Source organism: Bos mutus, chromosome 19 (assembly GCF_027580195.1).
Source record: "Bos mutus isolate GX-2022 chromosome 19, NWIPB_WYAK_1.1, whole genome shotgun sequence".
Classification (NCBI taxonomy): domain Eukaryota; kingdom Metazoa; phylum Chordata; class Mammalia; order Artiodactyla; family Bovidae; genus Bos; species Bos mutus.
Genome location: NC_091635.1, coordinates 52,246,629 through 52,264,309, shown reverse-complemented (window position 1 = coordinate 52,264,309; position 17,681 = coordinate 52,246,629). Strand labels below are relative to the sequence as shown.

Here is a 17,681-nt window from a genome sequence, read left to right as displayed (position 1 = left end):
TTAGCTTAGTTGATTTTCATTGTTGTATGTTTATTTTTTCATTCATTAGTTTCTTCTCATTATTTTCTTCCTTCTTTTTTGATTCAGTTTTCTGTTCTTTATCTTACTCTCTGAGATAAATGCTTAAAACATTGATTTTTAAAGACGTTTTTTCTTTTCTAATGTATCCATTTAGAGATAAAAATGTCTTATAAGCGTGGCTTTAACTGTGTCCCACAAATTTTTGATATGTAGTGTTTTCCTTATCATTAGTTCAAAATAGTCTCTTTTCCACTCTGATGACATTTTGATCCATGGATCTTATGGAAGCAAATTATATAATTTTCAAACAAATGGTGACTTTCTAGTTATCTCTTAAATATTGAATTTTAGCTTAAGTTCACAACAATCTGAGAACATACTCTGTGTCATTTCCAACAGATTGTTGGAGCCTAGGGATGATACTAGGCTTTTTACATGATACATCCATGTAAAAAGAGCACTTTAATGTCAGATATTGAGGGTATGTGTATCGGTGGGGGGGCATCCGTGTAGAGAGGTGATCCAAATGGAGTAAGGAGAACATCTATGTGTGAGGGTAGCGTAGAATAGGGAAAAAGATGTTTTCATGAGGTCATGGAAGCAGTAGCTCTGTCCCATTGTGGAATGTCAAAGCCAAAACAAGATGAGAAAGGTGTCCATATTGCAGGCATCTTGGCACAGGTTGTGAGAGCTTGAATCAAGTCAAGATGGTATCCACATGAGAGGGCATCCTGATATTGAGCGTCAGAGCCCAAGTGAGGTAAGGAGAGGGTATCCATAAGCAGGGGATGGGGTCGGTGGTGGGTGGTATGGTGGGGGATATAAGAGCCTGAAAAGAGTGATCAGGGATTCCATGTAGAAAGGTAATAGTGTCATCATATTATGGGTAATAGAGACTGAACTTGGGTTAGGAGAGTATTTGCAAAGAGTAGAGGTAGCTCTGACCAAGTGAGGGGCGTTGGTGTTCAAGCATGGCAAGGAGAGCATAGTGGGGGTGGGATGATGGGGAATTGATTACGAATGGAAGACTGTTCATGTTCAGGGTATATTAACGATAATAGGAAGTAAATACATTAAGGATAACAGGAACCAAGTTTCTTATTATTGGAATAGAGTTACATATATAGAAAGGAAGAAACCTAGAATGGGCTTGTGGTATTAAGTTGAAATTAGAGATTATCATTGTGAACACATGGTTTTCTGTATCTGTGGAGATACACACACACATAGAAACAGAGATGAAATGTGTGTATGTGTATATGTTTACCACAAATATACATATTTTCATACATACATTCTCTAGCTATGTCTATTGAGAATGCCTCTAGATAATTTAATATCAGTGAGCATAGCTAGTACCAAAATAGAAGCTTCCAAATACTGTTATCCCCTAAAAGGGACTAGAGTTGCTGATTTCAAGCTGGGGAAAGGATATAAAAGATGATCCTAGACCATCTTGTACCTGAAAGTAAGAAGGTGCTTAAAGAATGATGAAAGGATGTAAAAGAGAATTAAAAAATGAATAAAACTTTTTAAAAAGATGTAAAAAGGCAGAAATAACCAATTTGAAAAAAGATAAAGCAGTTTCTTATAAAGTAATCATATATATACTGAACCAATACTCATTCTTTATATCTTCAAATAGTGTACCTCTATCCTTTTTTCCTCTCCTCTTCTAGAAGTCTAATTAAATGTTAGACCTGTTCTTTTTATCTTTCATGTCTCTTAACTCTCATATTTTTAAAATTGAAATGCAGTTGATGTACAATATTGTGTTAGTTTTAGGTATGTCATCTAGTGATTTGACATTTGCACGCATTATGGAGGGATTACCACAATAAGTCTAGTAACCATCTGTCCCCATACAAAGTTATTACAGTATTATTGACCATATCCCTTATGCTGTAAATTACATCCTCGTGACTTATGCATTTTGTAATTAAATGTTTGTACTTCCTAACCTATTCATCTAATCCCCTACCCCCGCCTTGCTAATCTACCACTCCTTTGGCAACCACCCATTTCTTTCTCTGTATCTATGAGTCTGTTTTCATTTTTCTTTGTTTATTTTGTTTTTTAGATTTCACATATAAATTAGATCATATGGTATCTGCCTTTCTGTGACTAATTTACTTCACTTAACATAATACCCTCTAGATCCACCCATGTTGTCACAAATGGCAAGGTTTCATTTTTTTATGGCAGAGTAGTATTCCATTGTATGTATGTATGTGGGGCTTCCCAGGTGGCTCAGTGGGTAAAGAATCCACCAGCAATGCAGGAGATGCAAGAGACGTGCGTTTGATCCCTAGGTTGGAAAGATTCCCTGGGGAAGGAAGTGGCAACCTATTCCAGTATTCTTACCTGAAGAATCCCATGGACAGAGGAGCCTGGCAGGCTACAGTCCATGGGGTCACAAAGAGCTGGACACGATTGAAGCCACTGAGCGCGTACACTCATGTATGTATGTACCTGTATAAACCACAGCTGCTTTATCCATTTATCTATTGATAGACATTTAGGTTGCTTCTGTGTTTTAGTTATTGTAAATAATGCTTCAGTGAACACTAAGGTGCATATATATTTTTTTGAATTAGTTTTTATTTTCTTAGGGTGACTACCCAGAAGTGAAATTGCTGAATCTTGCGGCAGTTCTATTTTTTAATTTTTTGAGGAAGCTCCATACTGTTTCCATAGTGGCTATACCATTTTACAACCCCAGACAGTACAAGAAGATTCCCTTTCTCCACATTCTTGTGAACACTTGTCATTTATGGCCTTTTTGATAACAGCCGTCCTGACAGGTGTGAGGTGGTATCTCTCTGTGGTTTGATTTGCATTTCCTTGTTTATTAGTGATGTTGAGCATCTTTTCATGTGCCTTTTGACCATCAGTATGTTGCCTTTGGAAAAATATCTATTCATGTTCATTGTCTAATCAAGATTTTTTTTTTTGAATGTTGAGTTGTATGAGTTCTTTGTATTTTGAATATTAACCCCTTATTGGATATATCATTTGCAAATATCTTTTCCCATTCAGTAGGCTGCCTTTTCATTTTATTGATAATGTCCTTCACTGTGCAAAAACTTTTTAGTTTGATTTCATCTCATTTATTTTTGCTTTTGCTTCCCTTGCCTAATGAGACAGTTCCAAAAAAAATGTTGTTGAGACCAGTGTCACAGAGTATGCTGCGTGTGTTTTCTTCTGGGAGTTTTTTTTTGTTTCAGGTCTTATATTTTAAATCTTGAATCCATATTTGAGTTTATTTTTGTATATGGTGTGAGAAAATTATTTGGTTTGATTCTTTTGCATGTAGCTATCTAGCTTTCCCAGCATCATTTATTGAAGAGGCTGCCTTTACTCTACTGTATATTCTTGCCTTTTTTGTAATACATTAACTATATAAGTTAATGTATTACATTATATAGTTAATGTATATTAACTATAATGTACATTATGTAATACATTATAATTATGTAATTATAATAACATAATTACATTATATAGTTAATGTAATACATTATATATATATTTCTGAGCTCTCTATTGTGTCCCATTGATCTATATGTCTGTTTTTATGCCAGTATCATACTGTTCTGATGAGTCTAGCTTTGTAGTATAGTTTGAAATCAAGAAGCGTGATGCCTCCAACTTTTTTTCTGCCATTGCTTTGGCTATTCAGGACCTTTTGCATTTCCATACAGGTGTTAGGATTCTTTGTTCTAGTTCTATGAAAAATGCCCTTGGTATTTGGTAGGGATTGCATTGAATCTGTAGGTTGTCTTGAATAATATAGTGATTTTAACAACTATAATCCTTCCAATCCATGAGCACAGTCAATTTTTTCATTTGTTTGTGTTGTCTTTAATTTCTTTCATCAACGTCTTACAGTTTTCAGAGTCCAAGTCTCTAATTTATTCTTAGGTATTTTATTCTTTTGGATGCAATTGTAAATGGAATTGTCTTCTTGATTTTTTTTTCCTGATAATTTATTATTAGTGTATGCTATGCTAAGTCACTTCAGAAATGCAATATATTTCTGTGTATTAATATTGTATCCTGCAACTTTATGGAATTCATTTATTGCAATAGTATTTTGGTGGCATCTTTAGGATTTTCTACATATAGTGTAGAGGCATCTGCAGACAGTCACAGTTTTGCTTCTTTTCTTCCAATTGGATTCCTTTTATTTCTTGTCTGATTGCTGTGGCTAGGAATGCTCTTATGTTTTTCATCTCTAGCTTCTCTGTGTTGCATTATGGAAAATTCTTTTCATGTTTATATTCTAATTTACTAGTATTAATTTCCTCTGGATTTATTCTGTTATTAGTCTGATCCATTGAGTTTATATTTTTAATTTCTAGATGTTTGGTTTGATTTTATTTGGATCTGCTTTTTTTTTCTTTTGCTTAAATTTTCAGGTCTTTTATTTCTTAGTAAACAAACTGATTTTATAGCCTGAACATAGGTAGTTCACTTACCTGAGTTTGTAGTTCTGTTATCTTTTGTTTCCACTGACTATTGCTTGTGGTGTCTTCTTTCTTTGTATACTTTATAATTTTGACTATGAGCTATAATTACCCTTGAAATTTTTTTGTGGAAAATTATTTGAAGCCTAAAATAAGGCTTGGATTTATCCAGAAAGCATTTTCAGTCTGCTTCTCTTGGGTGTCCTAAGAGTATTAACCAGACTAAAATAACTTTCAACTAAATTCTTAGCATGGTCTTTCTTGGACTTTACAGATTGTATGAATACGGGTTGCAATCTTTTGTGTGAGCCACACTGAGGTTGTGAACCCCTGGGGGGATTTCTTTCCCCATCTCCATTGTGATTTTTTTTTTTTTTTTTTTTTTTCCCCTTAATTAATTACTTTTATTTGACTTGCTATAAATAATTATTAAATACAATTAATGACAAAGATGAGAGTTCACATCTGTAACAACTGGAAGTGGAATGTACAAACAATTAAGACCAGACAAAACAACGCTTCTAGCTGCACGATCTGAAAATCACGTGGCACAAGCTGAGGCTCAGCTCTTGATGAGGCTCAGAAACTCTTCCCGAGTCTTCGGGTCCTCCCGGAACACCCCCAACATTGTGCTCGTCACGGTTCTGCTGTTCATTTTCTGCACTCCTCGCATTACCATGCACATGTGTGTTGCTTCAACCACGACCCCCACTCCAGCAGGTCGCAAGGCCTCTATGATTGCTACGGCAATTTGTTTCGTAAGGCGCTCCTGAACTTGTAATCTTCTACTGTAGATTTCTACAATCCGAGCAAGTTTGCTGAGGCCAAGAACTTGCTTGTTAGGAAGATAACCGATATGGACCTTTCCAACAAAAGGAACTAGATGATGTTCACACATGGAAAACATGTCTATGTCCTTCACAATCACCATCTCATCATGGTCTTCATCAAATATAGCATCATTTAGGACATCTGAGATGGTTTCCTGGTAGCCTTTGGTGAAGAACTGCATGGCCGTGGCCGCCCTCCAGGGCGTCTTGATCAGCCCCTGCCGCTCGGGGTCCTCTCCCAGCGAGCGCAGGATGGACGAGTAGGCGGCCGCCAGGTTGGGGAGGTTCAGCTCGTTGTCCTCCTCGCTGCGAGGCCGCTCGCCATTCCAGCCGTCCGCCGGCTGGGCGCTCTTGCTCTCCGGTCGCGGCGGCTTCTCGGCGGGCGGGCTTGGCCCGGGCCGCGGCGGCTCCCCTTCGAGGAACCCATTGCTGCACCTGGCGCCCCGCGACTTCAGCGTCACCCGCCCCGGACCCTTCTCCATGGACCCGTCGCTGCCGCTCCGGAAGGACCCTCGGGTGCGTGAGGGACTTCAAGTGAACTTCCTGGGCCGGGAGTGGGCTCTGACCCGAGTCACCTGAGGAAGATAGGCCTGGAGTCAGCAACACTTTCCGAGTCTGGAACAGACGAGCCATCCATTGTGATTTAAAGCCAGTGATTTTTCTAGCATTTGAAGTTTGGAGGGTGACATTTCCAAGTTTACCTTTACTGTGAGGTGTTGGTTTGAAAAGTCCCTGCTTCATCAAGGTATCATTAACTAGATTCCTACTTGGGAATACTCAGCACTTTGTCCCCTGATCTCCAAATCAGCCAGGGCAGTTGGCAAATGCCCTCAAGGCAAAAGTTAGCTTCAGTATTCACTTTACTTCTGGGGGCTTCTGCCTTGACTTAGTTTCTTTGGTGTGAATATTGCATAATTTTTCCTAACTTCTGGATATGTTAAAGAAGATTTTAAAATAATATTCTAAATTATTTTCAGTGAAAGAGTTAATCTACGTATTTATTTCATGCCAGAAGTTGAAGTTTACATACAATGTTTATAAAAATTATGCTTAATATTACACCTGATTTTCCACAGTTTGTTGTGATCCACACAGTCTAAGGCTTTGGCATAGTCAATAAAACAGAAGTAGATGTTTTTCTGGAACTCTCTTGCTTTTTCGATGATCCAACGGATGTTGGCAATTTGATCTCTGGTTTCTCTGCCTTTTCTAAATCCAGTTTGAACATCTGGAAGTTCACGGTTCACACACTGTTGAAGCCTGACTTGGAGATTTTTGAGCATTGCCCTGCTAGCATGTGCTGCTGCTGCTAAGTCGCTTCAGTCGTGTCCGACTCTGTGCAGCCCGTAGATGGCCTCCTACCAGGCTCCCCCGTCCCTGGGATTCTCCAGGCAAGAACAGTGGAGTGGGTGCTAGCATGTGAGATGAGTGCAATTGTGCGGTAGTTTAAATATTCTTTGGCATTGCCTTTCTTAGAGATTGGAATGAAACTGACTTTTTCCAGTCCTGTGGCCACTGCTGAGTTTTCTAAAGCCTTTGATTATGTGGATCACAAAAAACTGTGGACAGTTCTTACAGAGATGGGAATACCAGACCACCTGATCTGCCTCCTGAGAAATCTGTATGCAGGTCAAAAAACAACAGTTAGAAATGGACATGGAACAACAGACTGGTTCTAAATAGGGAAAGGAGTACATTAAGGCTGTATGTTATTACCCTGATTATTTAACTTATATGCAGAGTTTAACATCATGCGAAATGCCAGGCTAGATGAAGCACAAGCTGGAATCAAGATTGCTGGGAGAAATATCAATAACCTCAGATATGCAGATGACACCACCCTTATGGCAGAAAGCAAAGAAGAACTAAAGAGCCTCTTAATGAAAGAGGAGGGTGAAAAAGTTGACTTAACACTCAGCATTCAGAAAACTAAGATCATGGCATCTGGTCCCATCACTTCGTGGCAAATAGATGGGGAAACAATGGAAACAGTGAGAGACTTTATTTTCTTGGGCTCCAAAATCCCTGAAGATGGTGACTGCAGCCATGAAATTAAAAGAGCTTGCTTCTTGGAATAAAAGCTATGACCAACCTAGACAGCATATTAAAAAGCAGAGACTTACTTTGTTCACAAAGGTCCTTCTAATCAAAGCTTTGGTTTTTCCAGTAGTCATGTACGGATGTGAGAGTTGGACTATAAAAATAGCTGAGTGCCAAGGAATTGATGCTTTTGAACTGTGTTGGAGAAGACTCTTGAGAGTCCCTTGGACTGCAAGGAGATTCAACCAGTCCATCCTGAAGGAAATCAGTCCTGAATATTCATTGGAAGGACTGATGCTGAAGCTGAAACTCCAATACTTTGGCTACCTAATGCGAAGAGCTGACTCACTGGAAAAAACCCTGTTGGTGAGAAAGATTGAAGGCAGGAGGAGAAGGGGATGACAGAAGATGAGATGGTTGGAGGGCATCACCGACTCGATAGACATGAGTTTGAGTAAGCTCTGGGAGTTGGTGACCGACAGAGAAGCCTGGCATGCTGCAGTCGGTGGGGTCATAAAGAGTCAGACACAACTGAATGACTGAACTGAACTGATTACATGTGATACAAAATCAAAAGATACAAATTGGTATACAGTAAAAAGTATGTCTTTCTCTAATCTTTGTCATTCAGCCTCTTCAGTTCTCATAGGAAGCCACCGTTAGTTTTTTTATAAGTGGATTAAATATGCTTATTTTATAATTCTGAATCAGTTGGTTATTTTACTCCACAATTGCCCAAGTTAGGTTGTTATTTTGAAATTTTATTTTTCAGGATCATAAATTTTTACTCTAGTTTTTTAAGCTATAAATTTTTTGTATAAAAGTGATCTTTTATACATGAAATAACCATGAATGTTTCAATATGAGTTTCAGTTTATGAACCTAACTCTGAGAATTTTTATTTTTCATCATGAAAACTGCTAATGCATGAAAAGCATAAGGGTGGAGATAATGGATTTATTTCTAAGGAAAAATATGTGGTTTCCTCTATCTCGTTTTTCACTGGAGATTTTGTAATATAGTTCTCTTCATGGATGTTCATTTAAATTAATAATAAAAAACGATTTATGCTGCCCCTTTTTTGATATTCATTTTTTCCCTTCACGTAACAAATATTAGTTATTTTGCTACTCTGTGCTAGGTATTGTCCTTTGTACTGGGGGTAGAAGTGAACAGTCCTGACCTTCATGGAGAGGCACCACTCTGGGGGACTAGCCAATGAACAAAAACAGACAAATATATAATATATAAGGTAGGATATATTTATGGGGAAAAATAAAGGAAAGTAAGGGTCATAGAAAGCACAAAGGATTGAAGAAGAGACTGCTGCATAATATAGGGTTAAGGTCGAGTTGTGTCTCACATGGAGTGAGGGTGTGTATACTTCCTTCAGATGGAGAAGTGCCTGGTACGTTTGAGAAACAGGTGTAAAGGAGTGAGTAGTGGAGAGAGTTAGGGCTAAGAGTTGTGGTTGGGGGACAGACCCAAATTACTCAGGGCATTGTAGACCATTGTGAGAACTTTGACTTGACTTTGAATATAATGGGAAGCCATCGGGTTTTGAGTGAGACATAATTTGACTTGAAATATTTTTCTTCCCTAATTAAAAAATATATTTTGTTTATTCACTTTTGGCTGTGCTGGGTCTTGGTTGCTGAGCAGGTGTTTCTCTAGTGGAGGAGAGCGGAGGCTCCTCTCTAGTTGTGGTGCGGGCTTCTTATTGCGGTACCTTCTTTTGTCACAGAGTACCGGGCTCTAGGGCTTCAGTAGTTGCAATTCCTGGGCTCTAGAGCACAGGCTCAGTAGTTGTGGTGCACGGGCTTAGCTGCTCTGTGGCATGTGGGATTTCCCTGGATCCAGGGATCCAACCCATGTCTCCTGCATTGGCAGGTGGATTCTTTACCACTGAGCCACCAGCCCAAATTTTTAATGAAATTTTCCAAACATTCAAAACAGTTGAAAAAAATCGTATGAGTATCCATTTGCCCACCTGTTGGTTTCAGCAGCTGTTAACCTTTTGCCTTTATTGTTTTATCTGTGTCTGTCCATCTATCTGTTTTTGCTGAGCCATTTGAAAGTTGCATATACAACACTTCATCCTTAAAAATAAGCATATTTACTTATATAATCACAATGCCATAATATTATTTATTGATGCAGATATCCATTAATGATTCTTGCCTGAATTCATTTCTTTGGGGTGTTACTTTGGTTTGAAGTTTGATCTGTTTGGTTACAGTGTGGGAAATAGACTGTAAGTTTGAGTGGATGCAGATTCCAGCTATTCAGCTATCGCAGAAGATGGACTAGAGTGATAGATGTTGTGATGGTGAGAAATGGTCACAATATGGGTATATTTTGAAGAAAAGTCACCTGTATCTGCTCATGTTAGGGCTGAGAAAGAGAAGTCAAAAGTGACTTAAAGACTTTTATCAATAAATAGAGTTGCAGTTTGCAGAAATTGGGAAGATCATGGGAGGATCAGGTTTGGGGACTGGGGGTCAGGAATTTGACTTCAGTCATTCTAAGTTCAGAACATCTATTAGACTTCCAAGTTAAGTTATTGAGTAAACAAGAGGAAATAGAGGCCTGGGTTTAGATGTTTGGGCTAGAAGTAAATATTAGAGAGTCATGAAGAAATAGTGGTGTTTAAAGCTACAAGTTGAGATACGGTAGATAATACAAGTTGAGGTAAATGTAGACAATAGTAGAGGTTCAAGGACTGACCCCTGGGGTACTACAATGTTTAGAATCAGAAACAGGAGGAGGAATCAGAAAATGAGACTGAGTATGTACTAAAAATTCCATTTACATAATATTTAAAATAAGCATTCCTCTTTAGAGACTATATTGAGATAAAGAAATAATATGGAAAATTTGAATTGCAGAATTATTACAGAGTGAAAACAGCACTGTATAAGAAAGAACTTACCATTTTTCAGAAAATGAGTGGCCTATAGCTAGGTACTTTTGTATCTTCCCACTCTGTATACCTTTTACTTTGTTTTCTTACCTTGCTGCATTAACAAGGACTTCCAGGGAGATATTGAAGAGGAGTGGTGAGAGGAAACATGCTTGCTTGTACCTGATCTAAAGTCTGATGTTAGAGGTGTAGGTTTTTCTTAGTTATTCTCTATCAAATTGAGGAATTTTCCCTCTATTCCTAGTTTACAAGAGCTTTTATTATGAATGGATATTGGATTTTGTTAAGTGCTTTTTCTGCATCTGTTGATATGATCATGTGATCATGTTGGTGTGATAGATTACATTGATCTTCAAATGTTAAATGAACCTCACATACCTGAGATAAATCCCAGTTTGTCTTTGCGTGTAATTCTTTTTATGCTTTTTAAAATAAAATTTGTTAATATTTTATTGAGGAGTTAGGTTAATAATTAACAGTATTAATTCATTCCTTACAGAAGAAAAATCTCCTTATAAAACTACTTTTGTGTTCTTCCATTAAAAATGTATTTCCGTTGATTTTGAGAGACAGTTTATTGAAGTGATAAAAAGCAAAATGCCCAGTTTTGAATCATGTGACTTTTGACAAGTTACTTCTATTTCTGTGCTTCAGTTTCTTGAGCTATCGTAGTATCTATCTCATAGAATTGTTTTGAAGTTTAAATGAGTTATTAATTGGAAAGCACTACAAACAGTGCCTGTTGTTATTAGTCGCTAAGTCATGTCTGACTCTTTTGCAATCCCATGAACTCTAGGCCGCCAGGCTCCTCTACCCATGGGATTTCCCAGGCAAGAATGCTGGAGTGGGTTTCCATTTCCTTTTCCAAGGGATCAAAACCACGCCTCCTGCATTAGCACACAGATTCTTTACCACTGAGCCACCAGGGAAGTGCCCCAAATAGTGCCTAGAACATTATAAATTTTGAATAAATATAGTTGGCACTTTTGGGTTTTTTTGGACTTTGTTGGGGGTTTTTTTCCTTGAGGAAAAGAACAAGCTGAACTTAAGAAATTAAACAAAATATGTTTTAAAAAGCTAAGAGGTGTCACCTCCAACAGGAAACTGTCCTAGCCATCTTTCAGATTTCTATTACATCTAACATGCAAGTCTGTCTTAATTTTCTATTAAGATTATCTAACTAGGGTATCCTCCCTAGAAGTCTCTAACATTCTCAAGAGAAGAGACCAAGTCCTATTCATTCATTCATCCAGTCAACAAATATTTCAGTTCTTCCAGATGTACAAGCTGGGTTTAGAAAAGGCAGAGGAACCAGAGATCAACTTGCCAACATCTGTTGGATAATAGAAAAAGGAAGAGAATTCTAGAAAAACTTCCGCTTCACTGACTATACTAAAGCCTTTGATTGTGTGGATCACAACAAACTGTGGAAAATTTTGAAAGAGATGAGAATACCAGACCACCTTACCTGCCTCCTGAGAAATCTGTATACAGGTCAAGAAGCAGCAGTTAGAACCAGACGTGGAACAATGGGCTGGTTCAAAATTTGGAAGAGTACGTCAAGGCTGTATATTGTCATCCTGCTTATTTAACTTATATGCAGAATACATCATGCGAAATGCTGGGCTGGATGAAGCTCAGGCTGGAATCGAGATTGCCAGAAGAAATATCAATAATAACCTCAGATATGCAGATGATACCACCCTTATGGCAGAAAGTGAAGAATTAAAGAGCCTCTTGATGAAAGTAAAAGAGGAGGGCGAAAAAACTGGCTTAAAACTCAGCATTCAGAAAACCAAGATTATGGCATCTGATCCCATTACTTTGTGGCAAATAGATGGGGGGAAAATAGAAACAGCAACAGACTTTATTTTCTTGGGCTCCAAAATCCCTGCCGACAGTGATTGCAGCCATGAAATTAAAGGACGTTTGCTCCTTGGAAGAAAAGTTATGACCAACCTAGACAGCATATTACAAAGCAGAGATGTCACTTTGCCAACAAAGGTCCATACAGTCAAAGCTGTGGTTTTTCCAGTGGTCATGTATGGATGTGAGAGTTGGACCATAAAGAAGGCTGAGTGCCGAAGAATTGATGCCTTTGAACTGAACTGTGGTGTTGAAGAAGACTCTTGAGAGTCCCTTGGACTGCAAGGAGATCCAACCAGTCAGTGGTAAAGGAAATCAACCCTGAATATTCATTGGAGGGAGATGCTGAAGCTGAAGCTCCAATACTTTGGCCACCTGATGCAAGGAGCCAACTCATTGGAAAAGGCCCTGATGCTGGGAAAGATTGAAGGCAGGAGGAGAAGGGGACGACAGAGGATGAGATGGTTGGATGGCATCACTGATTCAATGGACATGAGTTTGAGCAAGCTCCAGGAGATACAAAGGGCAGGGAAGCCTAGTGTGCTGCAGTCCATGGGGTCGCAAAGAGTCGGGCATAGCTGAGTGATGGAACAACAACAACAATGGATAGGCAGTGAGTATAGATGATAATGCTTTCACTGACTTTCCATTCTAAAGGAGGAGGCTAGACAATAAACCAAAACAAGTAAGATGATTACATCTATTGATAAAAGCTATGATGGCGTGTCCAGAAGAAGAGGTTTGATTGATGGAGTGGCAGAGCACAGAACATCTTCAATAACATTTCTTGACCTAGTCATCAACTAAGTGTAGAGGATGAGAAAGGATGAATTAATAGTTGATAGTAAAATCTCACACAGTTGCCACTGTAGAAACCCCGGAAATGAAATAATGTTATCATTCTTAAATTTTTACTCTAATCCAGGCATCCTGCTAAATAGTGTGGCTCTGTAATAATAAGTACTATGTGTCAGTTATGCCCTTTAATTCTCACAGCTGCCCTGAATGCTAAGTAATGTGCCCATTTTACAGAAAAATAAAAAGCTTAGGAGTTTAAGTGGCTTGTTTAAGGTTACATAGGCAGTAAGTATCAGAACACAGATTTTATTCCAGATTCCAAGCCAATGCTTTTAATCTTGTTCTATGAGCTGGCAATTTCTTCTAAACAGGCAGCTAATTTGGGAGAAGGGTAATGGTGTATGTTTGGGGGCACAATTAAGTGTTGAAGATTAAGCCTGTAAATCAGATTCAAAGTGTAAAACTACACCAGTCAGTAAGAAAAAAGATGAGTACCCTTGCTAGAAGTAATTTCCACCTCCTCTAATCTCCTATAGGTCTCCTATAGGTTATGATTATACCATCCTATTACTTGCCCTTTGCCAGATTCTTAACCACTTCCAACTGAATTTTTTTATTCTGGCAAATGGAGATGATAATACCTGCCAAGCCTGTACAAGTACTGTATAGGAAAGACATGTAAAGTGGAATAAAGTTTTAATTATTTGAATGGACTGTAAACTACTGAAGGGTGGTCTCTGGGTTATATATTTTTCTATGCCCCATAGGACAAAAAGGGATCATTCTATGATGTTTTGCAGGCACTTAGTAAATATTAGCTGAATAAATGAATGATTCCTCACTCGTTAAAGCTTTTCTCATATTAATAACTTAAAACAGAAATATGTGTGCTGGCAGAGCTTTATTAGTAATTCCAGCTATCTTGATACCTTGAGTTAGCCTGAGCTGTATTGCATCTTGGACTTTAATTGTAATAAAATAGGTTTTGTTTCTGAGAACCATTTTAGTTCATTTTTAGAAACCTAGCCTGATGCATAAACAGTTTGGCAGAGAGGAGGAACGTGATATAGTGGAGGCAGTTGGCTTGCTGACGCAAGAACACTTTGAGTTTGTGATGCTTAGCTGTAGGTGCCGATGAGATGCCATGGCAGATGCTGCACAATGTTCATTAGAAACAGGTAGATTTTTGATATGAACGTCTGAACTAAAACTAGCTCTTAGGCTTTGGTCATCCAAATTGAAATCTGAAATTAAAGATTTAATTTTAGTATAATTAAAGACATTTCAGAATATAATAAAATCTGGCACCATGTTGAATAACATGCTCCTAACAAATCTGAGAAATTACTTTTAGTTATGAGCCCTTCTTCATATTTAAAAATATCACTGTTTCAAACTTGTTTATTTAAGGGTATCCTCTTCGTACTGTTCATATTCAGAAAGGTAGCTTTAATTTCCTGTTTTGGCTCTGATCCTATTAATTTAAAGAAGTCTCTCTACATTTCTTCCCTCAATTTTCATTGTAATACAAGAACAGGGGATAACCTTTAGCCACTCCTTATGTGCTAAAGAATAGTGTGAGCCTTAGAACTAGTCCAAGGGGTGTTTTGAAGACTGTTCTACTTTTAAATACTTCTACTTGTTTATTATGATATCTAAAATTATAACACAAGAGGTTCATTCCTTTGATTTAAGGTTTTGTTCCTGTTAAGATGCAGATATCCCTGAAGGATTTTAAAAGTTGCTTTTAGGTACTGTTCTTCTAAGTGATGGAGATAAAAGCAGTGAACAAAACTGACTGTGCCCCTGTGGACAGACGATGTATTCACAAATAAGTAATAAAAACAGTAAGGAACTGTTTTTTCATACAAAGTGGGTTAGAAAATCCTCTATAATAGTGTTACATTTGACAGAGACTTAAAGTCAGGGTATGAGCCATATGAATATCTGAAAGGTCATTCCAAGCAGAAAAAATGATGCAAAGAACAAAGGGCCTGAAACGAGCGCATGATTCGTATGTTTAAGAAATACCAAGGAGGCTGCTATGGCTGGGATGGACCGAAGAAAGAGTAGAAATGAGAAATGGTCAGTGAGGAAATGAATGAGTGTATAAGTATGTAACCTTGGGCAGATTTTTAAAAAAAATAAACTTGTTTGTTTTGAGTAATTTTAGATTTACAAAAAGCTGTTAGGATAATATTCCCATCTACCTCTTAACCAGTTTCCCCTAATGTTTACATCTTATATTACCATAGCATCTTGTACCAAACTAAGAAACCAGCATTGGTACATTGTTATTAACTAAGCTTCAGATTTAATTTGGATGTCATAGTTTTTCTGCTAGTGTCCCTTTTTTATTCTAGGCCCCTTTCCAAGATATCTTATTGCATTTAATCTTCATGGCTCCTTGGTCTGTTCTGGTGTACAACAGTTGTTAAGTCTTTCCTTGTTTCCTATGACCTTGACCGTCTTAAGGAATTCTGGCCAGATGTTTTATGGAATGTTCTTCAATTGAATTAATCTGATTAATGTTTTCTAAATGACTCGACTGGGGTTATAGATATTTTTTAGAAGAATACACAGAAGTGAAGTCCTCTTTTCCAAGAAGTGAGACTATGAGAGTTAACTGTCCCTGACTTCAGGGCTGACTCACTTCCAAATTATACTGGGAAACCTGCAAACACTGTCTTAACCAAGGGGTCAAGGTTAATATTACCAGTGATAAGTTATATTAATTTGATGTGGTGAGTTGAACAGATTTTGATATAACATGTGGACAAAACCTGATTTTTGAGAAAGTTTTGTGAACAAAGCCTGATTTTTTGAGAAAGCTGTGATTTTTACATAGACTCAGCACATAATCTGTGGCAAGGTTAATTTAAATATAGATTTTTGACATTTCTTCTTGTCTTCCATGGTTATCACTGCTTAGCATTTTAGGCTGTTGTCATTTTGTGGTGTGTGTATATGAGAAAGAGAGGAGAGGATAGAGGGAAAGAGAAAGAACAGTGAGGCAGGCTTTTCTGTTTGTGTCTGATTTTGTTGTAAGCCACAAGTATATCGTATCAATAGTTGCAGTGACCAAAGACTACATTGATCATGTATGGTCACTAGTTTGTTAATTTGAAAAGTCCTGATCTTTATATCCTTATAACTCTCTCTAAACTAAGAGTTGGCTGTATTAAACACTATTATTACCCCAAATAGTTTTATTTCTGTTGTAAATTCAAGGGACTTTCAAAATGTTTATCTCTATTAAAATGCATTGTAGTTGACTTACTTTGCATTAGGAAACAATTAATATTGGACTAGTGGATTAAAGATTTGTATTCTAGTTTCTGCCCCCATTACTTTTCTGACTGATTCACTTAACTCATTTTTCTTATCTATAAAATGGGAATAATCATATCTTCAGCTATGCCTACTATTCAACATGCATTCTCAGACATGTTCTATTTAAACAGATTTTTAAAGGCCATTAAATAGTTTGGGAAAAAATAGTTTCTAGCAAAATATTCTATTTAGGCAGTTAATAGCTGCTCCTTAAATCACTGCAGATGGTGACTGCAGCCATGAAATTAAAAGACGCTTACTCCTTACAAGGAAAGTTATGACCAACCTAGATAGCATATTCAAAAGCAGAGACATTACTTTGCCACCAAAGGTCTGTCTAGTCAAGGCTATGGTTTTTCCTGTGGTCATGTATGGATGTTCGAGTTGGACTGTGAAGAAGGCTGAGTGCCAAAGAATTAATGCTTTTGAACTGTGGTGTTGGAGAAGACTCTTGAGAGTCCCTTGGACTGCAAGGAGATCCAACCAGTCCGTTGTGAAGGAGATCAGCCCTGGGATTTCTTTGGAAGGAATGATGCTAAAGCTGAAACTCCAGTACTTTGGCCACCTCATGCGAAGAGTTGACTCATCGGAAAAGACTCTGATGCTGGGAGGGATTGGGGGCAGGAGGAGAAGGGGACGACAGAGGATGAGATGGCTGGATGGCATCACTGACTCGATGGACGTGAGTCTGGGTGAACTCCGGGAGTTGGTGATGGGCAGGGAGGCCTGGCGTGCTGCAATTCATGGGGTCACAAAGAGTTGGACATGACTGAACGACTGAACTGAACTGAGCTGCTCCCTACAGACTGTTTGAGCGATTGTTTTTGTTCAGTCGCTGAGTCATGTCTGACTCTTTGCAACCCCCTGGACCGCAGCATGCCAGACTTCTCTGTTCTTCATTCTCTCCCGGAGTTGCTGAAATTAGTGTCCATTTACTCGGTGATGCTATCTGACCATCTCATCCCCTGCTGCCCTCTTCTTTTGCTTTCAATCGTTCATTCCCAGCCTCAGGGTCTTTTCCAGTGAGTCAGCTTTTCACATCAGTTAGGGATTAAATGAGATCATATACATAAAGACAATGCCTGGCACATAATAAATTATAAATAAACAGAAAGTAACTGATAAAGGCAGAATTTTCTATTCCCCATTTACCTGATCCTGTTTAAGGAAATACTCAGTTAAGCCTTGTTCGGTCTTCCTAAGTCTTTGATGATTCTCTGTGACTAAATAAATTATGCTACTGGATATGCTACTGGAGGTCAGTGGAGAAATAACTCCAGAAAGAATGAAGGGATGGAGCCAAAGCAAAAACAATACCCAGTTGTGGATGTGACTGGTGATAGAAGCAAGGTCCGATGCTGTAAAGAGCAGTATTGCATAGGAACCTGGAATGTTAGGTCC

At 38.1% G+C, this 17,681-nt stretch overlaps 2 protein-coding genes across 2 annotated transcripts in view; one reads left to right on the top strand and one right to left on the bottom strand.

The window, feature by feature from the left end:
• PPM1E (protein phosphatase, Mg2+/Mn2+ dependent 1E) overlaps positions 1–17,681 on the top strand; it is a 220,355-nt gene that overhangs the window by 125,576 nt on the left and 77,098 nt on the right. The gene's annotated exons all lie outside the window — the stretch shown is intronic.
• LOC102269570 (GTP cyclohydrolase 1) lies at positions 4,883–5,909 on the bottom strand. Its single transcript, XM_070388889.1, has one exon. The coding sequence runs from the start codon at positions 5,800–5,802 to the stop codon at positions 5,053–5,055; it is 750 nt and encodes a 249-aa protein (XP_070244990.1). The 5' UTR covers positions 5,803–5,909; the 3' UTR covers positions 4,883–5,052.

Excerpts from the sequence above, each read along its gene's own strand:
- LOC102269570 (XM_070388889.1), bottom strand. The coding sequence starts at position 5,802 with ATGGAGAAGGGTCCGGGGCGGGTGACGCTGAAGTCGCGGGGCGCCAGG.